Here is a 22,707-nt window from a genome sequence, read left to right on the forward strand (position 1 = left end):
AAGCGAACTGGAAGTCCGACCTGTCGTCCAAAGGGGTAAAAGTATGGCGCGCATCTTGAACGGTATCGTTGCAATGTGTCCCAATTTGGGAATAGGCAAGGACGGAAATCTACCATGGCACCCCACAAGACTCAAGTAAGTTGCAGTACTTTCTCATTTTGTTCAATTAAAATGATTTGCTGTAAACTGTAGGTAGTAAAAAAAACGTGGATCCTGCGATTTGCATCGCTTTTTAATACTGCACAGTGTATAATACACATCAATATTAGATATAGTGTAGGCTATATATTTATATTGCAATTTATAAAATTACTCCTGTGGTAATGGTGTGATCAGTGCAGCATTGCCTGATTTACTGCGATAAACATCAAAATAATTTGAACTTGAATGGCTAGGATGCAATGATCATGTCTCTGTGCCATTGACGACAATAGACGTCCAATCCATTTTATTGGGATGTCCTGGCAGCGATCGAAAATAACCATTTAAATTTCAGAGCAACTTTGGTTTGTTTTCCCCTTCTTCTAGTGAAGAATTCAAATACTTCCGGAAAATGACGGCCACGGCATCTGTGGAAGGTAATATTTAAGTTTCATTGGAGATGGAGAAAAAGTTGCATCAAAACTGCCATATGTCTGAAGTATTTTATAGGTTATATCATGCCATAATTTTCAATCCATTCCTGAATGGCACCCATTGCTATCTTGAAGATTTGTTGTCATGATGCGATTCGCTGTCTTCTGCAGGTAAGCAGAATGTGGTGATCATGGGCAGGAAGACATGGTTTTCCATCCCAGAAAAAAACAGACCTTTAAATAACAGGATCAATATCGTACTTAGTCGACAACTCAAGTAAGGTCATCCCTTCACTCTTCTCAAATATTCACCCAGCATTATGATGTTTTTATTTCTCCGTTTTAACAATAATCTTGCTTGGCCTACAGAGATCCTCCTCATGGAGCTCATCACTTGGCTCCTGATTTTTGCTCAGCTCTCAGGTTAATTAACACGGAGCTTTCGGAGCGGGCCGATCAGGTCTGGGTTATAGGAGGCAGCTCACTCTACAAGGTAAAACTTCATTTTTGTTGTTGTTATTAAATTTAAAAAAATAAGAAAAATATCTTAAACACTCCGCTGCACTAGTGCTGGTTACTAGAAATGCCACTTTTAAATGTTGTTCATGTTGGTAAATGTTGTCGTGTTGCCTTTTGTTCACACTGGCTTGATGTTAATATTTGTAGGAGTTGATGGAGAGCCAAGGCATCAGAAGGTTATTTGTCACACAAGTTCTAAAACAGTTCCCATGTGATACATTCTTCCCTGAACTCAGCACGGATGACTACAATCTGCTGCCTAGGTGAGTTTATCTTTGTTCTTGTAAAAGCAGTGGTGGCAATACTTCAGTTGTTATGGAGAAAAATCCTCCTGTTTTTGGTTTAAAAATGGCACAGTCCAAAGGTTTACAGTTCTATAATTTTTCTGGACTTTGACATCCATGTTTTGTTCAGTCAAAAACGTGTAAGTGTAAGTTGCTTTCCGCATTGGTTTAAAAATACTGCTAGTTCAATAAAAAGAAGATAACATTTAACATAGTTTAACTGAAGTTAGGTTTTGCTTATATGCAAGTCTTATTTCATTCTAAATGCCCATTTGGAATGAATTAAATTAATTCAGTGAAATTTTATATCTTCTAGCTTTCCTGGTGTACCTCAAGGTCTACAAGAGGAAAATGGTATCCAATACAAATTTGAAGTTTATGAGAGCATTGTCCATTGATGTCAATACATTCAGGAAACATCCCAAATTAAATTTTCTGTACTTTATTTTGCCATAAACAATATATTTTAAATGACATCCTGTCTGCAATTGTTCTATTTGCAAGTAGTGTTGTCTTGATATCTTACATTTGAGGGCTAAATGCACTGTTAAAAAAAAACTCAAGCTTTTTAAAATCAACATTTTATTGGCAAATCACATTTCTTAGATATATTACAGGCTGTAAACACGCTGCTCTCACCAACATTGGTGGTGAGATGACAGTATCTTGTAAAATCACGCAATAATACTGAGTTGTTAAAAAATGACTTGGATCCACGCCATTATCTTTACTACTTTGTTTTTTTGCACTTTGATTTCTGTCTTAAAAGTGGTTTGAAATCAGTTTTTCCTTCAAAGAATTAGAGCCGGTCTCCAAGTTTGCGAATGACAAGGTGATTGGGCCCTTCATTAGTTTCTTTAAGGATTTTCCAGGCATCATGATGCATGAGACCTTCCAGTGAGAATCCATTTATTGACAAGACCTCATCACCAACTTCTAGTACCCCAGATAGATCAGCAGCGCCTCCTGTTGTAGAGGGACATAGCAATTTAATGCAAAACTGTATTCCTTAATTACATTTTTTTAATTAAAAAAAAAAAGGAAAAGGCATTTTACCTTTAAAAATGCGTTTTACAGTAAGGGGCTTGTCTCCAGTACTTGAGGATTTCCCCCCATCCAGACTGAACCCAAGTCCAGCCCCTGTCTTGTGAAGCTCAACTTTTAAAGCCCCATTTGGACCTAAATTTTTAAATCAGACATTTGTATTTAAAGGGTTAATGCCACATCACCTGAATTAATCCTGATACAAAATTTCAACATTTTAGCTGTTTGGCTATGTTATGTCACAATGTCCAAACATGTTACCATTGTTTAATTTTTATCAACATTTTTATTTACCTGTACTTTTCTGCAAAGACATCTTGGTGGCAGATAACCTCATTTGTGGTTGGCCAGTTGAATCAAGCTTTTCAAGTGGATTCTTTTCACTGACCATGTGTCTGCAAATAACTACCGATGCTTGCATGGATAGTTTAGCTTGATGGAGGCAGGATACGGCCTCTCCGTGGGTTTTACCATCCAGGCGTGTGCCATTTATAGAAATAATTCTATCACCTCTCAGAATTGTGCCCTCTAAGCTGGCTGCTCCTTTACTAAAGACCCGATGAACCTGGTAATGCAGAAATATTGATATTAACACCCTTAGTCAAACTATTTTTTTCAGAAAAATGACTGACAAATGTTCCAAATAATTGTTGAAAGTAAAAAGGAAAACCACTTACGGTGATTGTCTTCTGCTCCAGGTCACTTCCACCAGCAATACTAAAACCAAGTCCTGAACCTTCCTCTTTGTGAAGGACCACAAGCTGAGCCTGTCCGTTAGCCTGTAGAAATAAGTCGGACAAAAACTCAATGGAGTATTGTAACCGTGCAATTAATGTTAGGAATCATAGGCCTTTATGTGATACCTCTATGTAATTGTTTGTTTCCACGAGTAGAGTAGGAGTGTTTGTTGTAGCCATGTGAAGTGCTTGCAACTTTGACTGACTCGAAGAAGGAGCGTTTAGATCTTTTAACCTGAACACAAGATACAGTGGATTGATTATTATTGTTTTTATTAATTGCATTTATTCTCATTAAGTTAATTCCTTGCCTGATACTCCAAGATGGCTCCGACTGTTGACATTGTTTAAGGATGGTTTTCTCAGTTGTTTCTTCAGTAGATCCAATGTTTCTTTGCTTTCTTTTTGTCATTTCCACTTTTGTTTGGAGTGGAGGCGATGAAGAAGAGCACATAGTTTCTGGGGCAGCTGAAGCGACGTTGTCCTCAGGTTCATCAATTGAATCATCTCTTTTGCTCAGCAAATCACACGTGAATAGTTTCCCCAATTCAGGCATGCTGAGAGCTCTGGCTTGCCGCAACTGGTTTCGGAAAAGTCTGGCGTTTTTTCGACGCACCACTGGCGGCGTCTCGGGGGCAACATCGGGAATGTTTTGTACTTCAGAGACAAGGTTGTGCTTAGCACATACTGGAGGGTCAAGATTTTTCAATGTGACACTTGACTGCGATCTCGGTGACGAGTAGGATGTGGTAGACAATAAGGTGTCTTCAAAGGAGCTAAAACGGTGGTGTTGTACCCTCTCGTCAGGACATTTGATCAAGCCCATGTAGCCCGCAATCCTTTGGTTCAGGGAGGCCCTGTATGCTGAAGCGTAGGAGTGAATGTCACTACCTTTAGACAAAGGCTTGTCGAGGAGAGCCAGATTTTCAAAGGACTTAATCTTGTGTTGGACAGAGAAGGGATTGTAGTCAACCGAAAAGGGAGGGTCTGGGACAAAGCTTCGCCTTAGTATTGTCTTCTTGTACAGTTTGGGTGTACCGGATTTTGGGTTTTCAATGGGTTGGGTGTCAGTCTTTGGGTCTTTACATGGTCTTTTATCAGTTTGATTTGTTGGGCCTACAATGGAGTTACAAGTTGGTGGTACGGGTGTTGATTTGGATTCTGTGTGTTTTTGAGTTGCTGCAGGATTTTGTACTTCGACGGTCAACTTTTTTGCCCGCACGGGTGACGCGCAAGATGAAGAAGACAACTGAACTTCGATAAATGTTCTCTGAGTGGCGGGCGAGTGAGACAATGTCTTTGGGTCTGATGTTGTTTTGGTCTCTAAATTGATGTCTTTTTTGTTGGGAACAACCGTTCCAAATATGTCATCTGATAAATCATGCATAGTCTTTCTTACGCTGAGTGTGGATAAAGTGACACTGTTTTTGTTGAGTGTGTTTTTGATTTTCAAAATGGGAGTCAATGTTTTTCCTGCCATGAGGTTTGTAGACTGGTTACGGAAGTCATTTTTATTGCCTGATGAAACAACTGAAGTGTCAGATTTGGTATGATTTTGCAATGTTCCAACTTTAGCGCTTTCCCTCTTTATTCTTTGAACCTTTTCTTTAAACCCATTGTCAGGTGTGATCTGAGTTTCAACTTGAAATTCATCATCATTTGGATCTTCATGCTGATGTTTTGACTGTGTGTTGTTGCTGGGGTTTATATTTTGGATTCGGTTTGGTCTACACTCCGGGGTTTTTTCTTTGTTCATCATAGTTTTTGACTGTACTGTAGATGAAATATAAGTGGTAGGAATGTTTGTTTTTTCTGAGTTGAGCAAGGCACCATCAGACAACATTGTAGGGCTATTCCGGATGATACTGCAATCCGGTGGGGAAAGGCTTCTAGATTTGTTTGCCTCCGAATCTTGACGTTGGACGGATTCTGGCTCAATGGCGGAATTCTGATACTCAACAGGTGACAATGAAGGAGATGACAGGCTTGGCTTCTTGGTGGCTGAGACAGCTGTTGATTGGGAAAGCAATAAGGATTCGTGCTTGATCAAGTCTATAGAACTGAGAAACATATCGGTAGTCTTATCCAGGTTTTTGTTTTGGCTGGCGTGCTGCGACGACAAAACTCTATTAGGTGAGGTTTTGAGGTATATATTGTCAACAGGATTCTGGTTCTTACTGGAATCAGGCTCAAATGTGTTCCCTTTTGAGGATGGCACCTGAAAATGTTGACCGACACTGGCCAATTTGCCAAGCTTGACATTGTTACATGTCAAGTTGTCACTGGAGTTGCTGTCTTGGGGTATATCGGAGACTTTCTCTTGATGCACAGCATTAAGCGTTTCAGGGTGTAATTCGTTTGCAATGCAAGTGTTATTTTGATGAAGTGGGTTCACATGTGCAGGGCTCCCCTTTACGTTTCCTCCATCCACTAAAAAAGAATCTTGTGAATTTGAAGGTTTCTCAAGCATATTTTCTTGGGGGGTGGTGCTGCAAGTGGAATGGAGGATCATTTCAGACAGAATATCATCAATGTTGGTGACTGGAGTTGGACTTTCATTGTTTATGTGGGGGTTGTTTTCAGATTCAACTATCTTGGCATGTAATGGTTGCGGATTGTCTGGGTTGAATCCGGTGTCTTTGTCACTGCTCCCGGAGAACTCGGTTATTGTGGAGAGCCCATCTACAGCTTCAAGACAAATGATAGTTTTGTCAATGTAAAGAAAAATTTAGTGTTTTATACATGTTTATCATGGATGAGTTTGCTGCCAGTAGAACCTACTCTATTATAAATTAAGAAGTTAACTACACTAGTTAAAAAAAACAATGCAAGAAGTTTGAAAATGTGTTTACAAGATAAATTTCCCATAATTATGTTTCTGTCAATCATTTTGCAATTGGATGACTTTTTCTCCCTAATGGGTTTGCCCTATTATTAAAAAAACATTTTTTGAGAGATAAATAGTGTTCACAGCCAGAACAAAGTTTATCTGTTTGTCCTTTATGTATTTGACACCAATTGGGGCCAATTTTTATTAATTACTCGAAAATGGAGCAAAACTAAAGAGGGAAATAAACAGCATTGAGCAAACACATTTTCAACAGTTTTTTTTGTTGTTAACATGCAGGGAGTTAAGCTACAGGAAAAAAAGCTAGCATTGATTACTAATCGCAAACAATACAACGTAGCATAGTCACCATGGATAGATAGCCAGATGCATGAAGCCTGTTTTTGGGAGGTGAGCGAGTGTGACTTAAACCTAAATCTTAGGTCAACATGTAGGGAAGACATGGGTACAGGGTTTACTGAAAAAGCCTTATCAAAAAATGCATTTTGAAAAGCACAAGCGGTAGTTAGATTTTGTTTTAAAACTGGTGGAACAAAAAACATTGCATTAAAAATGGTAATGAGAAAGGAAACAAAATATACTATTATTTTTTTGTTTGGTTTTCGTCTACATAAAAATTTATTAAAATCAATGGTAATTAAATTAAAGGGTGATTTTTTTTTTTTTTAAATTGTATTACGTTAGTGCTTGAAAATGATTATGGGATGCAGTTTAGGGATGTTGGCGTACTCTGGCCTTACCTGAAAGAGGCTTCTTAACTTCCAAAGACATTGTTGTTGGAAGGTTATGCATGAGTTCACATAATTCCTGGTAGCTACAGGAGCTCACCCGTTTATCAGCAATAGTTACAATCTCATCACCCGGACCCAATACTCCATTTGATTCCTGTAAGCAGAACATCACTAGTCACAACAACACCAAACCTTTCTTAGATCAACAGCATCATTGTCAGCCTATGTTTTTTTTTAAAATTGGACTTACAATTCAATCAGAACTTACTCTTTCTGCTGCACCCCCAGGCTTTAACCCATTGATGACAACTTTCAGAGGGGATGATATAATCTCCAAGTCCAGCCCAAAAGATTCATCTTTCTTTCTTGTCAGAGTCACAGTGTGAACCTTGCAAACACCAAACCCCTCAATATCAGTTCCCTTGGGATAGTGGTGATCATCCAGCAGGACACTTGACGTCATTGATTTTTTTGCACTTGGTGAAGGCCCACGAGCGCTGTTGTTTTGCTGCTCTGTGAAATCTGCAGCTTCAGGACATGATACGCTTTTAACTAGCGTCGATGCTTTCTCTCCTGTCTCGGGGGGATGCTGAAAAGCAATGCGGTCATCTATTTCTGCTAATTTCTGCTTGGAGGGGCAACGGATTGGCATAAAGGGAGACTCGGGTAGCTTATAGGTATCTGTATAGCCTTCTTTGCTACCGCTGTATAGCAGTGTTGTCTGCCTCTCGCCCCAGAAGTGAGCGTTGTCGTCGCCATCCAGGGATAACGCTGCAACACCTGTTGTTGAGTCCTCCTCTTTTCCCATCTTATCCTCTTGAATGACTCCTCGCTGATGGAGAAGTGGGCTTCGTGCCGAGTTGCGATCAGACACAACAATGGACAAGTTGACTGCGTTCTTCGACTGACTGGATAGAGGACTGCTCTTGTCTTTCGATGCATTGTACATGGTGTCACATTCTACATCAGCTCCTGAAAATAAGAAACGGCACCATGTTAAAACAGATCTTAGGAAAATGTGAGGTTACATTGTTAATAGGGATGTTAGTACCTTGATGGTGGGCTTCATCTGCAGTCGAGCCCACTGATTTGGCCGAGCACGATTGGCTGGAAATATCCGATGAGAAGTACTGCGATAACTCTTTCTCTGAGCTGAGTGAGCCCTGCTAATTAGGAAATAAAAGAATTAACAATTCTCAACAATAATGCAGCAATAAATTACTTAATATTAGTAATCATAGTAGTAAAATAATTGTGCATCATTGTGAATAAAATAGTTTACAATGCAGTGTGCATCCCTTTATGTAGAAATTCTAGTTTCCCACTTAAACTTGTATTGCTACATACCCTACTTGCGGGCTCCAGAAATCTCTTCATGGTCCAGCTTAGAGCAGGTGATCCATCGCCTTTACAGGAAATGCCTGGTGGAAAAAAAGTCAATTTAGACAAGAATATTGCCAAAATATTTTGTTGACACGAGTGAATAACAGAACTAAGAAAGAAAAAAATCAGACCTTGAGAATGAGATGAATGTCTCTTGTTCATTTTGCCTTTGTGTGTGGATTGAGCTATGAAATGATCCATCTCTTGCTCTGATATCTGAGTAAAGATAGTTGTTTTGAAACATTTTATCTTTTTTGTTTCACTGTCAGTGAGCATTACAAACACGACTAGAGTATACAGAAAGGAGACTTACTTTAGGATTAGGGTGCCGACTGATGATGAGACTGACGGGTCCAGGGCCGCATTCACTGAGAATGGCGTAGGCTTCACTGAGGGCAGCGAAACGAAGACTGACGGAATCCACCTCCAAGATCTGATCCCCCCGGCTTAAAGGTGAGAAAACATGTGACCTTCAAGTAAGTAACCAGATTTCCCTCTTGATTACTTTGTAAAAGTACACAAATGCCTTTACCTCAGCCGGCCATCCATTTTGGCAACAGATCCCAGGGCTAAACTATGGATGTAGATGCCAGGAGCAGAGTTTTCTGGGGTAAGAAAACAAACTCCGATCCCCAGGCCAACACCAGGCTCTGAAGGGGAAAGAAAGAAAAAAAATTATATATATATATATTTATAGGTCTCAAAAAGGTACATCCATACTACTTCTAGTTTTAGTTAAGTCGGTACCTGGTACTTAACCTATTTGTTTCCATCTAATGTTTACAATATATGAGAAACCCAATGGAGAAATCACAAAAATTCTTCCGACGACTAAACAAAGTCTAAATTTGCCCTTTGTAGTTTTCATACATATCTTTAGTGACATAAATCTGTCGATAAAAGAAAATAAAATATGGTAGAACCTTTATCAAGTGTGACCTCCATAATGATGCAGTCTTTTGGACCAGGACCAGAACTCCTCTGGCTATCAGTCTCATCAGCTCCAAAGGGAACTGGTGTTCCCTCACTGGTGTTAGAATTGGGGGAGCTGGATCGGCTACGCACACTTGGGGTTGCACAGGGTGTAAGACTGGGGCTTCGAAGGCGAGTTCGAATTGTTAGAGTCACAACGCCTTTTTTCAGTTGCTGCAGAAGGAACAGAAAACATAAATATGACAATATCCATTTGAGTGGATTCTGCATAATATATCAGTTTTACATTATGATTTAATGCGATGAGTGATCGAACCTTGAAAGCCTGGATGGCTTGTTGATGTGTCAGTCCTTGGAGAGACTCTCCATTTACCTCTAAAATCTCATCTCCTGTGCAGAAAAAGTTGTGGTCAAATTGCATTTCTCTATAGTATTCAGTTTCTGTTATGAGAGAGAGAGGAAAAAAAAAGAAGTTACCCTCTTTTAGGCGACCGTCAGCAGCTGCAGCGCCATGAGAGAAAATAGTCTTGACAAAAATTCCCATTTGACCACGAGCTGAATCCTGACCACCAACAATACTGAATCCAAGGCCCTGAGGAGATTTTGATGATGAATGAAGGGCAATAGAAAAGAGCAAATGAAAATCAAATGTTTAGCAAAACTTTGAAGCAGTGAACAAAAATGTCACGCACATTTCCGTGTATATATTTTACAGGCTTTATTCAAGCTGGCATGACGAGTGCACCCACCTTCCCTTGGCCTTTCATTAGTACTATGCTGGAGATAATTGATGGTTGTGCCAGTCGCCATGGTGATTCCACTTGAACGGTGCTTAACGAACGTGCTGATTTCTTAATGATCTGATAATCCTGAAAGGTAAAAGTGATGTGACAATCTAATGAAAAAATAAATACAGCCATAATAACCTTTTCAGCTCACATTACAAATAATTTCCAACAAACATGCCATTATTTTCTGTACTTTTTAAATCCTAAACCCCATTTTATATTCAAAAAGTCATTTACAAAATGTGGATTCCCATGAATTAATGATGAGGGCTTGTTGTTTCTTCCTATTTGCTTATTTCTTTTTTTTCATCTCATTAACACAATCTAGCCACGAGAGTCCTCACCTCTGCGTCATAGGCTGAGAAGTATAATATGGTTTGAATTGACACTTTAAATGGGTTTTAGTTCATGTTGAATCCTAATAGGAATACTGTCATTTGGTAATAATGATAATTGGATTCATACAGGACACTGAGACACTTCACATTGCAATTTTTTAAACCCTGGATCCTTCAACTTAAAGTGAGTGTACACAACACCTCTTCAGGATATGAGAATTAAGCTTTGCTATTTTCAAATGCATTGTTGGAGCAAACTTTTACTCTACGTTAAAAGGATTTGTGACTTTTAGTTAGTAAATAATATCGCGAGTCATAATACCTGTCTATCTACAGCGGTATCCAGCTGTTGCGGTAAGGAGTGTTTACGTCTGCCTGGCTTTGAGGCCTTGGGTGTGACATCGCAACGGCTCACACTGTTCTCCAGAAAGAGCTCATCATCTTCACCAACCGACTCCAAACGACAGCTGCCACCTACGACCGCAACAAATAGTAAGATGCAAATTTCATGTTAGAAATGTGTTCATAAATGTTCTAGCATATAAGCAGAATGGTGACTTTTAGGGATGTTACTATCTGAAGGCAATCCTACACATTTCACGTGGGTTTGCAATATTACTCACTCTGGGATTGACTGCAAAGCTTTGTGGGTGCAAGACTGCAACTCGATCCTCTGACGGCCTCTTTTTGGCATGTGTCTTCTAGTTTCTCCAGGTTAGTCAACTGTTAGCAAACAATAATAGAAATGGTTGCTCTTTGTTTTCAAAGTGTTCTTGTTGTTGTGGCCCAAATTCCAGAAGCACTTGCTGAACACTAGCAATTTACTTGGCCATGACATTCCATTGTTTTATTTTAGCTGCTTACAACCACGTTTTGAAATATGTACTGTAAATATAAATATACTATATAAGAGCACAGAGTTAATTTTTGCAGAGGATATTGGTCATTTGGGGAACACTGCTTTTCTAAAGCAAAGCTATTTTATAGGGGTTCATATTGACCTAAATATTGGGTCAAAAAGAGACTGAATACAACTTGGGTAAACCCCAACTGGGTTTTGACCCAAATTCCAAAGCTAAATGAATACCCCAACTATAGTATTATACAACCATTTCACAACAAATAAGCAGCCAATCTTTTGAGGTTGAATGAGTAACCCAAATTTAGTTAGTTAAAACCAACCACTACACACAGCAAGTGGTAAATACAATAGAATGTTGACTTTTATTTACACTAATCTAAGATTACTGCAAAAAAAGACCATTATATCATTTAGAAATTCTAACACTTAACAAAATATCTGAATCATATTTTTCGTAACATATAGAGACAAATCTAACGAGGTGGTCAAAATGAGTTGGAAATGCTAACCAGATCGGGCAAACTCGTGGATGGATGCTGTTGGAAACCTACATCAGATTCTTCCTGCGCGGGTAAGAAGAATATTTACTACTTTTCATTAAAAAAGCCACATGTATATACATACACATACATATATATACATATACGCACCTACAGTAATCCCTCGAATATCGCGGCTTCACTACATTGCAATTTTTTTTCTGGGGATTTTTTTTAAATTCAATTTTTGATGTAAATTCATAAAAATGTGAAAATCCACGCTGAAACTCGCAAGCCGAAGCCACTCCCCTGACCTTCGCTTGCTACTGGGACTCAGCACTAAAGTAAAAACATACCAAAAATTATTTATTTTTTTCTAATAGGGCTGACCATACTTTGTGTTTTTTTTTGTTTATCGCAGCCGTATCGGGTCTACATTAACTGCGATAATCGAGGGATTACTGCATATACTATATAGTTACATCATAACCAATAATGCTATTGATTGAGTGTGTTACCCGGCTGGCAACGACGAGCTGGACAAGACCAGTGGAAGCGCGGAGGATACAAACGGCCTCTTGATGAGTAAGACCCACTAGTGACTGACCATTAATCATAAGCAACTCATCCCCAGCTTGAAGACGACCATCCCTATAAAACACGTTCAAATTCATGTAAATTTACATGTTACAAGAAACACAAAAGAAACAAATGATTACAGGACTACATAATAATTTAGTTGAAAAACCACTGAAATTCTCAGTAACTGTAGATTATTTATCTCGGAAAATATACATTGACAGGAATATAAAAAGATGTGCATGAATCTGAAATTGCCTAACAATTTTGCTTCAACTAAAACAATATGAATATGAAATACATCTTTGTGGGGTAAAATAGAAACGCATTAGAACTGAGGAAGCGCTCTTTAATTACCTTTCTTTGTTAAGACTCTTGAAACAACACAAAAGGCTCCCCAAGCAACGGTTTGATTGGAAAAATAGGCAGAAGACAGCTGAATGCAATAGCTCTGTTTTTTTGTGTTTAGTCAGAAAGTATGTGTTTGTTTTAATTCTCCTTGGTAAACTGTGCTATTTCGTATAATCTTTGTGCCCAGCCAAAAGAAGAAGAAAAAAAAAACCTTGTGACCAGGCAATGAAAAAGCAAACCTGTGAATGGTTCCTCCCTCCTCAATATGAGTGATGTTAATCCCATGGGGGGAGCGTTTGGATCCGCGCCCCCCAGTTATCTGTATGCCTAAACCCTCTTGACCTTTAACCAGGTGCATTTTCCAGATGTGGCAGCCCTCCTTTGGCTTTAGGAAAGGAGAAAAACAAAATAAATAAACAGAAGATCAAAGCACAGGAAAAAAGACAATAATAAGAATTACAAAAAAAAACTGTATTTGTTTGATAATTGTCGTCCTGAGATAAGTTATTGTAAGCTTTGTTTGTACGTTTTACAAAGTATCATCGGTAGTTACCCAGAGGTTCTCACATCAACTGTAGATAGAAGTAGAAAAACTAGCAATAATTTGTTTTGTGTAATATTTACTTTTGAGCAGTATATAGGAATCTTTGAAAACTATAGGATAATGGATTTAGCATTGGATTTACTTCAAGGTAGAGATGCATTACATCACACTTAACAGATGGCACAAATCCTTCTAATTCCGTAATAGCCATAATCCATGACCAATCCTCGTGTCCTAGCCAATCACAACATAGTGTACTGCAGGGCTGCACCGTCAGGGCCTTCTCTGCTGGCCTAAGAAATATCTAAATCATGTATTATATTTTGTCCATCAATACTTATGAAATAAATCCAAATGGTCAGTTAGCTTCCTTTTATTGCTTTCCCACTGGTTGCACTGCTACCAGCTGTGTATTTTCATATTGAAGCATTTAACCAATTACATTTCAGCCATTATTTGTTGCCAGGGTCAGAAATATGCCCCAAGTGTGGGTAGACAGCGTTCAAATCCCAGTTGGTAATCATTCTCCCTTAAATAAAAACAACCGTGTGTAGTCCAGATTTTCCAATAATGACATAAGCAAGTGTAGCCAATTCGTGGCTTGAAGGTTAAGTCACCTGACTCCCATGTGGGAGGCTGGGGTTCGAATCCCGGTCGGGAAAGATTTTCCCTTAATTGTTTCTATGTATTAGTAGTCAACACCTTCCAATAATGACAAAAGAAATTGTAGCCAATTCGTGGCTTAGAGGTTAAGTCACCTGACTCCCATGTGGGAGGCTGGGGTTCGAATCCCGGTCGGGAAACATTTTCCCTTAATTGTTTCTATGTATTTGCAGTCAAGACCCTCAAATGATGACAAAGGAAAGTGTAGCTACTTGGTGGCATAGTGGTTAACTCACGTGTCTCTCGTCCGGGAGACCTGGGTTCAAGTCCCGGTTGGGACACATTTTCACTTAGTTGTTTCTGTGGACTTCTTGTCAAGACACTCAAATGATTACTAAGGAAAGTGTAGCCACTTGGTGGCACAGAGGTTAGATCACTGGACTCCCGTCTGGGAGACCTGGGTTCGATTCTCGCTGTCGTTTGGCTGATCACTACACCATGTGGTTCAGTAAATGGAATAAGAAGAAAAAAAAAGAAAAATCTTTTTAATTTATTTTAAACACTTAGTCATATTTTTCAGCAAAAGGTTATATTCCGAACTGCCTTCGGCAGTTCGGAAGAATGTTGGAGGGACCTGTCTGTGCACAAGGCGTTCTCGGGTCGGCCTTCGGCCGACCCTCGACCGCTTGCTTGGTCAGTCAACCGCCGACACCGGGAAGCGAACTCACGTTCTCTCCGTGCAAAGGCGAGTGTGCAACCCACTACACCAACTCGTGCCCCACTTATACATAGGTGTTGAAACGTTTTATCCAAGGAAACTGGGTGAAACACTTAGTCATTTTTTTCACAAAATGCTTCATCCACCACTGAAGACTTATTCAGTTAGACACTTAGACATAAATACGTATTCTTTTACCTGAACAATTGTGGGAAAATCTTTGCATGCACTGGGAATTGAACCAAGGACCAAAGAGTTGGCAGACTGATGACTTAGCCACTGGGCCACCACCCTCACACATATACATGGTTGTTGAAACGTTTTATCCAAGGAAATGGGTGAAACACTTAGTCATTTTTTTCACAAAATGCTTCCTCCACCACTGAATACTTATTCAGTTAAACACTTAGCCATTAGAACTTATTCTTTTAACTGAATAATATTTGGAAAATCTTTGCTGGTACTTGGATTTGAACCCAGGACCACAGAGGTGGGAGACTGATGACTTAGCCACTGGGCCACCAACCTGTGAGAGTGGCCAGTAGCACTTGTACTCTTATCTCTTTCAAATACCTGAATAATAGTGGGAAAATCTTTGCATGCACTAGGATTTGATCCCAGGACCGCAGATTCGGGAGACTGGTGACTTATCCACTGAGCCACCACTCTACTGGGACTAGGTTGTTGAAACGTTTTATCCAAGGAAATGGGTGAAACACTTAGTCATTTTTTTGACAAAATGCTTCATCCACCACTGAACACTTATTCAGTTGCACTCTGCTTGCTTATACATGGTCATTGGAAGCTTTTATTCAAGGAAAGGGGTGAATGACTCCGTCTTTTTTAATGGCAAAATTATTCAACATCCACCGAGATTGACTTGCAACACCGGGACGTGGAACCTCACCTACTGCATGGGAGGCATTTTTTTTTCAATGTACAAAGCTTGTTGTACTATCGACAAGGCTCTTCATCAGCCTACAGATTCATAAATATTTGACAACTTTCCATCAAAAGCACATGTGACATGGATTTACATTTAAAATCCTTGTAATATGGGTTAGTACACCAGCTGTCTGTCTCTGACCCACATTTTCAACCACTATTTGTCAGTCTATAATCTTTTTACATCCGCAGCTAACAAAATACATACCAACAAAACAAGCAACAAAAGGCTTCTTTTCTATTGTATTCTATTCCACCAATTGTATTTTCATAATTTTTTATTTTTAATTGACTAAAACACTTTGAGTATCCTTATATTTTACTTATAAATTTTGACTTTTGTAGCATTCATAAAATGTTGCTAGATAAAGGACGTCAGCAATACAAGCAAACATTATGTTTAGTTTGATTTTGGAAGAATGAACATGGATATTAATTTCCACATATGAATTATAAAATGGACTCGCTCATTTTAAAATTTGTGAATCAAAATTAGAAATATTTCACGTATAAAATGAATTTTCCACGCTTGTGCAACTAACCCTAAATAATAGAAAGCAAAGATGTTATCTTCAATCTGTGTCCAACTAGAACACATTCACAATCAATATGTTGTTAGTAAAAAAAATACAAAATAGAATTGAAAATGATACACATACTATAACATCATACTACAATGATAAAAATGTGCAACTTACTTGATTGGGAAGCGTGCTGCAGAAAGAATCCTTTTTGCTTTCCAACACTTGACTGTGACTCCTTATAGGCAGCGTGGCGGTTCCTCCATTGCGGCGATGGTGGTGCGTAAATTTGGCATGAGGTAAGGTGCCGTGGCCTTCCTCTGCAGACATCCGCGTGGAGAACATATCCTCCGTTTTCTCCTTGGAGGGGCAGATTCCATCGGCAAAGCCAGAGCTAATGTCGCTACAATAACTCTGAAATTCAGAGTCCGTATCGCTGTTGGCATCTCTTTTGCCGGGCGACCGTGAAATGACACCAAGTTTGCGTGTACGTTTGCACGTCACGGGACTGTCAAAAGAGTCGGCGGGTGGAAAACACGGCGACTGGTCGCCGAGGCCGTCGTAACCGATGGGCGAACTCGGACAGCCGTGGGGAGGGAGAGGAGCTTTTCGCTTCACTCTCCGCAACAGGACAAGGTAAATATAGCCTCCATTCCAGCACTGATCCGCCAAATAACTGTAAATACATTGTAAGCAGGAGTTATTCTTGGGAACTCAGAATTTTTAAGCACTGAAGAAGACAACCTAAAATGTTCACATTAAACTTTGTTGACTTTGAATGCTATTTTGAATGGTCTTACCTGGCTCCACTAACATCCACGCCCACCATGAGCTGTCCATTCAGGGATAAGAGTTCATCTCTTAATTTGATTTTGCCACAGCAGGTTGCCGGGCTTCCCTTTCTTACTTCGGTCACCCAGATGCATCCCACATGCATGATTGGACTCTGGTCTCGCCTCCTCCTCGGTCCACCTTTCTTTTTTCCATCGGGATCTCCAAAAATTGGAATGTTTCCAAAGCTGAGACCAAATTCGGATGGGTCACCTTCATTTTTCTGGATTGAAATAGCGTGAACTTCAACATCTGACCCTTCGTTGTCGGAGGATAGGTCGCTAGATGAAGCGGAGTAATCCTCTATGAAGTTGAACTTTATGTATTCGACTAGTTTCTGAATGGCAGGCAGACAAAGGGACAAGTTCTCCACGTCTTCATTCTTCATGTAAATATTATTGCAACCTTGTTCTGTTTCTCCATTCTGGTCACAGGGCTGCCCAAAAAAAAAAAATGTGATTAAAATAAATCAACTCTGCAAATTTCACAGTTTTATCCATTTTATCAGATTGACATGTGACTTTAAAGTTAACATTTGTGAGGGGAAAAAAATCATTTTCAATGTCTTCTGTATTTGTTGGAAGTGTCTGTTTTTTTTTTGGGGGGGGGGGGGGGGGGGGGGATAAATCTAACCCCAGACATGTTTTGTTTCGAGATACAGAGAACACTGATAAGCGATTTTATGGTGTGAAAACCTGGAAAACAAGGACAGCATATGTCACAGGATTTGTTTTATAAATGATTTTTTTTGAAATGATAAAAGCAGGAGATTATGGGATCAAAGGCAAATGACAGGAACGTGTTTTGGCTGACTATGTGGCTGAGTCTTGGCAGCCTATCCTCCAGTTATTAGTGAGTCCATTCTTTTTTTGTGGCTGGGCCATAATTCATTTTTTATGTGTTGCCAGAATTGTGTGTGCTGCTGTAGCACATTCACACACTATAATCGTGACAGTATTTTTATTTTTTTAGCTTAATATTCCCAGGACTTTTTGGAGGAAAAACTGGGCACTATGAGGACAACATAATTGCTGGCTGATTTGTTCCAATCTGGATATTAAATGTACTATATCTCTATGTAATGTCACTCAGTTACATTGTGTATTCATTTGGAAGTTTCCCTTGAAAGTTAATGTTAATATTCTCAGGAACTAGTTTTTTTTCTACATTTTTTTTAAATGTTCCTTCCAATAAGAAGCCTATTGGGTGTCATACTTTATAACAGAAGGAAGTAAAGTACCTTGCCGACGCAACTTTCCAGATGGGAGACATCATTGCGGTGCGATTTCTCGGCATGAGTTCCAAGCCATTCCTTGAGAAGTGAAAGGATGCTGAGGGCATTGTCCTGGGATATGGGCATTCTGGCATTTTAGGCCTGCTCAGACTTCATCACCAACAGCAAAGTTGATACTGGTAAATTTCCATGCAGCCATCAATCAATCACTCAATAAACATATTCCATGGGCTTGATATCAATTTCTTCAATACCATGATAGAGGTAACATTGTATTTGTCAGTATATATAAAATAAACCCAATCTTGGATTCAGTGTAATTGATTGTAGAGAATACTTGTAAAGATTTTCTGGGGACTTTGTAGTAGCGTCCCATGAATACCTAAAAAAAAAAAAAAAAGAAAATGCATTTGTTAGTTTAATATTAGGCAGATTTATGCTTAAAAATATGATGGTATATTTTAATTATCTTAATTAGATTTGTAGTCATTGGAACCTGCTATTATGGTTTTTTTAATCTAGACAAATTAGGATATCATGTCTCAATCATACTTTTAAAGTGCTCTTTACTTACTGGCGCACTAGAGGTTTACATCTGGCATTACAATTATCAACAAACAACCTTCTTCCTGTTTATGTTCTTGTGACCGACCAATAAGCGAAGAGAGCCATGTTGTGGTATGTTGCATACACACATTAAAAGAATCTTGGTTAGTCATGTTTGAAAATTAACTTACTTATTGTTTTTCTTATGTATATTTTCTGAAAATACAAACAGCTATTTATTATGGTAACTATACTAATGGTATATAGATTTATATACATTAATAGAATTGTCAAAAGAGACACATCTACAATTTACTTTGTAGAATATTCCAAAAACATTGTTTTAAAACCCATTGCTACTAGTAGACAGTAATTTGAGGAAAACAAGCTCCTAACTTTATCACCAAATTATATAGTCCTTTCCAGTGGAGGCCCTTGCAGTAAAGGAATGGTCCGAGCCAACACAAAAAAAAAGCTTAAAGACATCATAAAAAAAAAACACACACATTGCGAGAGGACGTAACCATGTCACTGACCACAACGACGTATTGAACAATGTCCAGGGTTGCGGTATACATACTCTATTTATGTACAAGTTTACGTAGTTTGTTATTAATAGTCTGCAACATGGTTATTAAATCCTCTGGTGAATGAAAATGAACAGTCCCGATAAGAACTGGGGAATATGGGCTGACCAGTTGCTGTAAACTTAACTACAAAGACAAAGTCGCGCACAGCCACATCTTTGGCAATTAGAGATAAAAAGCCAGGCTACCACCAGACCGCACTATAATTACGATATAAAGACTGGCCTTCAAATAAAGCGTTGCATTTTGTGGTACAGTCTGTCTATAGTATTCAAGTATTTTGCATGAAGGCAGGCAAGTCCTGCTTAGTTTTAAAATTGCACCTTGGACTTATCGTAGTTTTTTACCATTCTCTGCAATGTTCGTACAAAACTTTACATCAACAAGTGTACAGTAGATTGATACATCAGCAACCCCAAAAGCCTATTAAAACGTTATGACTCCAGATAAAGCTAGCAAATCCCTAGTTCAACAGTGTCACATCTCTTTGCAGGAGCTCTTTGTTACAGCGCTCAGGAAAACAATGGCGCTGAGGGTGTGTTCAGAAAATTCAGCTGAGATATCAACTTTGTGCATCACCACAGACAAGTGGTAAGCTGTTCTCTTTCATTCGTATAAAACACATCTGAGGAGGGCATGGTCCCAGTTGGCAAAACATATGACAGGCTAGTTAGTGTATTGACAACTAAGCATCCCATATAGGAAGCATCCAAAAATCAATCCTTGACTTGATATGATATATGAAAATGTGTTCTTCCGTTAGGACAAGCAATAACATATTTAAAATGATCATTATATATATTAAAATCATTTAAAATATTTTTTGGCTAGGTCTATGTTGTCTTCTGTGTCTCATGTCTGTTTTGCTACTGCAACCCAGAAATTTCCCAAATAAGGGATGAAATAAGGTTCTAACCTAACCTAAAATCTGTTCTGAAACCCCTGTCCCAGCGTGACTCACAATTAATCGCAATGTTGCACATGGGAAGAGGCTAATGTACTCTTTTAATGCCACGTTTGTTTCGGTCACGCAATTTTTATCTGGACACTTTGAAAATATTTCCCCACTGGTATTTTCTTTTCAAGTGAATGATTCTGTCATGATCGAAAAGGGTTTTTATTATTTTAAAATTGGGATACATGAACCATTCTTTGTTTCAGACTGACCTATATTTCTTACTTATCCAATCCTATCCTCCCCTCCCCCTATTGTGAACATATGGCCTAAGATTAGGGAAAAAGCCCTTTTTGTATGTTACAAATGTAACGTCTTGACAAATCAAAGTTCGCTAACATAAAGGTGATAACATGATTTGACTCATCAATCCACCAAAACCTTCAGTATTAGTAATATAACTTAGGATATTTATTGTTTTATTAAGATGTTTAGATGGTACGGTAGGATAGTTTGAGTTATATACTTTGTGTCACCTTATCTCAGTTGGCAGGATTTTTTTTAGGGGGGGGTCTCCCGATGTCTTTTAAAACTGCATTTCTGCCTAATTTCAGGGGAAAACAAATATCGAATGACAAGCAAACACAGAACTAGTACTTTGTTGCACCACCATTACATTTTTTAACAGCTCACAGTGTATGTTTCTTAATACAAAGAATGACAAGTTCATACTTGTGAGTCTAGACTTGAGGCTACACAAGTACAGGATTACACTAACTGTTTCTTAATATCAAGTCCGGCAAGTTTGAACCTGGAACAACAATGCACTCAGTGACATCTTCAATTTAGATTGAAAATTGACATTTGTTTCCCTGCATATTCAATTCAGAGTAGCTGTTAGGATGCAGGTTTCTCCGAGACTACACGAATCCTGATTCAGACAGTTGGACTGCGGATGGAAAACTATGAGAAGATTGCAGAACTCTCTCCAGAATACAATTGTGAATTTAGCACTCATTGGGACCACTTTGAGGGGCCATGGAGGCTGAAAACATTTTGGAGGACTACTACTGATGTCACCTTGGCAGAGGGCAGTTTAAGTCAGGACATGAAGTGAGATATCTCAACTAAAACAGTTAACAATTGGATTGTTGTGTTGCCATCAGCTAGTGGCAGTCCCATGACAAGTTCCACGACGATGTGGGACCGGAGGCAAGAATGCAGGAGACCATTGGGGCTCTTGGGGGAAGCTTGTTTTGGTTGCAAACGGACCAAACATTTACAAACTCCCTAGCATCCTCTTGCAGGGTGGCCTAGATCTGCTGGAGCAGGACATCATGAGTTTTTTTGTGTCCCAGGGTGGCAGGTGATTTTTGAGTTATGTGCCCACTCAAGGACATCTGAACTTAGTGCAAGCTAGTGGAACATACCAATGGTCAAGAGGACATTGACTAGGACCACCCTGCATGCCTTTAACCTTTCCAAATAGTTTGTACTTGGTCGATATTTTTGACATGGCTGACAGTGAACAGCTAACGTTTTTTTACCACATCAAATGGGGATTTAATTTCTTTAAAAAGTTGGATAACACTCTCCATGGTTTCACTTGACATTTTGGAGCCATGTATCAACACTCGTTTTTAATTGCAGACTAACAAGACGTCTAGTCAAATGTAGTTGTTAGTTCGGGAATTTAATTTTACAATATATTTTATATTAAATGTCTTCTAGTGTTTCTTGTCCAGTTGTCCTTTGAAATTAATTTAAATCAATGAGCTTCTTGTACACAGTTAATTTAATATGTGATGATCTCTCATGGGTAACAACAACAAACTAATCCCACATTTCATTTGCTGCAAAGTGAGGTGAAACTGACATTAAAAAAATAAAAATAGATGTGTTATCCTTGAAATACAACAAAACATAATCTTATATTTTTGTAAATAGATCATATGAAAAAAATCACAATATTTGCCAAACTTGATTGTGTTCATCTGTGTTCAATTCCTAGCATTGTTGAGGTTGTAAGGATTGTTTCAATTTGGCTGGCTACCAAATAGTTGTATGCATTGAAGAAAAATGCTATAATTCATTTTATTTTCCAAATACAACAATAGATTAAAGGTTGTTTTGTAGTGTTGCAGTACACAACTCAAATCCTCTTTGCAGAATTCTTTTGTGAGGACGCATGTTAGGACAGAGTTAACACGCCTTAGGCTGTGTGTTAATCTAAAAACCCATTTTGATAGTTTTGATCGTTTCTCAAGGCGCATCCTGAAACTGTCACAACTCAGACTCGACTGAATGACTTTTTTTTGGGGGCGGGGGGCCTGCAGACAGCATCAAATTAAAAAAAAGGGAAAAAAACATAGTTAACGCTTTACCTTGTGTTGCATGGCGATGTATTTCAAAGCAGCGTGACCATTCTTGTTTCCAACGCCGTATGATGTTCATGATGATGTTTTAAAAAAGAAAAGACATGGACTTTTCCAGTCAAACTCAACTCCATAAACCCCGATTTCACTCGCGGCGTTGCAAAAAGAAATTGCATGGCTCACTCAAAATCTTGGTGAAGATGAAAAGAGCCCGATTACAAATAGGCCTTCTTAAAAACGAGCATAAACGTGTAAGATTGGTTTGTTGCTTTCCCATCTGTGTCGCTTTAGCCAAAAGTATGATTAAAATACTTTGGGGAATCAAGCGGCATTGGCAGCGTCTGTGTCAGCCCGCAGTAGGCGGGGCCAAAACATAGACTGCTACGTTGTTATTACCATTAACTCCGCCCCCTTCCCAAACGCTTTTCTCTCGCGTCGCACGAGAAAACGGATTTAC

The 22,707-nt window shown here is 38.9% G+C and overlaps 2 protein-coding genes across 7 annotated transcripts; one reads left to right on the forward strand and one right to left on the reverse strand.

Annotated features, from left to right (window-relative positions):
• On the forward strand, window positions 1-13,360 carry LOC144215939 (dihydrofolate reductase-like). Of its 3 annotated transcripts, none has more exons than XM_077745167.1 (10): window positions 1-135; window positions 529-578; window positions 747-852; window positions 945-1,068; window positions 1,242-1,357; window positions 8,391-8,574; window positions 9,770-9,930; window positions 10,517-10,672; window positions 10,745-10,894; window positions 11,508-13,360. In XM_077745167.1, exons 1-6 carry the CDS (start codon window positions 44-46, stop codon window positions 8,410-8,412), a joined length of 510 nt encoding a protein of 169 aa, XP_077601293.1. In that variant the 5' UTR covers window positions 1-43; the 3' UTR covers window positions 8,413-8,574; window positions 9,770-9,930; window positions 10,517-10,672; window positions 10,745-10,894; window positions 11,508-13,360. The 3 variants fall into 3 exon arrangements, with proteins under 3 accessions (XP_077601293.1, XP_077601294.1, XP_077601292.1); XM_077745168.1 differs by having other exon boundaries at window positions 10,763-10,894; XM_077745166.1 differs by lacking the exons at window positions 8,391-8,574; window positions 9,770-9,930; window positions 10,517-10,672; window positions 10,745-10,894; window positions 11,508-13,360 and adding an exon at window positions 1,695-1,854.
• LOC144215906 (PDZ domain-containing protein 2-like) lies at window positions 1,951-22,593 on the reverse strand. Of its 4 annotated transcripts, none has more exons than XM_077745111.1 (26): window positions 22,260-22,593; window positions 17,854-18,229; window positions 16,583-17,037; window positions 15,960-16,458; window positions 12,691-12,836; window positions 12,040-12,172; window positions 11,552-11,605; window positions 10,804-10,903; window positions 10,503-10,654; window positions 9,804-9,923; window positions 9,532-9,646; window positions 9,371-9,444; window positions 9,045-9,267; window positions 8,654-8,771; window positions 8,435-8,567; window positions 8,253-8,337; window positions 8,086-8,159; window positions 7,790-7,904; window positions 7,007-7,710; window positions 6,748-6,892; window positions 3,471-5,847; window positions 3,286-3,394; window positions 3,100-3,201; window positions 2,717-2,987; window positions 2,435-2,557; window positions 1,951-2,344 (listed from the first exon to the last, which is right to left on the reverse strand). In XM_077745111.1, the coding sequence occupies exons 2-26, from the start codon at window positions 17,971-17,973 to the stop codon at window positions 2,178-2,180; spliced, it is 6,714 nt and encodes a 2,237-aa protein (XP_077601237.1). In that variant the 5' UTR covers window positions 17,974-18,229; window positions 22,260-22,593; the 3' UTR covers window positions 1,951-2,177. The 4 variants fall into 4 exon arrangements, with proteins under 4 accessions (XP_077601237.1, XP_077601236.1, XP_077601235.1 ...); XM_077745110.1 differs by having other exon boundaries at window positions 7,790-7,901; window positions 16,583-17,049; XM_077745109.1 differs by having other exon boundaries at window positions 16,583-17,049.
• Between the last annotated feature and the right edge of the window lie 114 nt (window positions 22,594-22,707).

Source organism: Stigmatopora nigra, chromosome 22 (genome assembly GCF_051989575.1).
Source record: "Stigmatopora nigra isolate UIUO_SnigA chromosome 22, RoL_Snig_1.1, whole genome shotgun sequence".
Taxonomy (NCBI): domain Eukaryota; kingdom Metazoa; phylum Chordata; class Actinopteri; order Syngnathiformes; family Syngnathidae; genus Stigmatopora; species Stigmatopora nigra.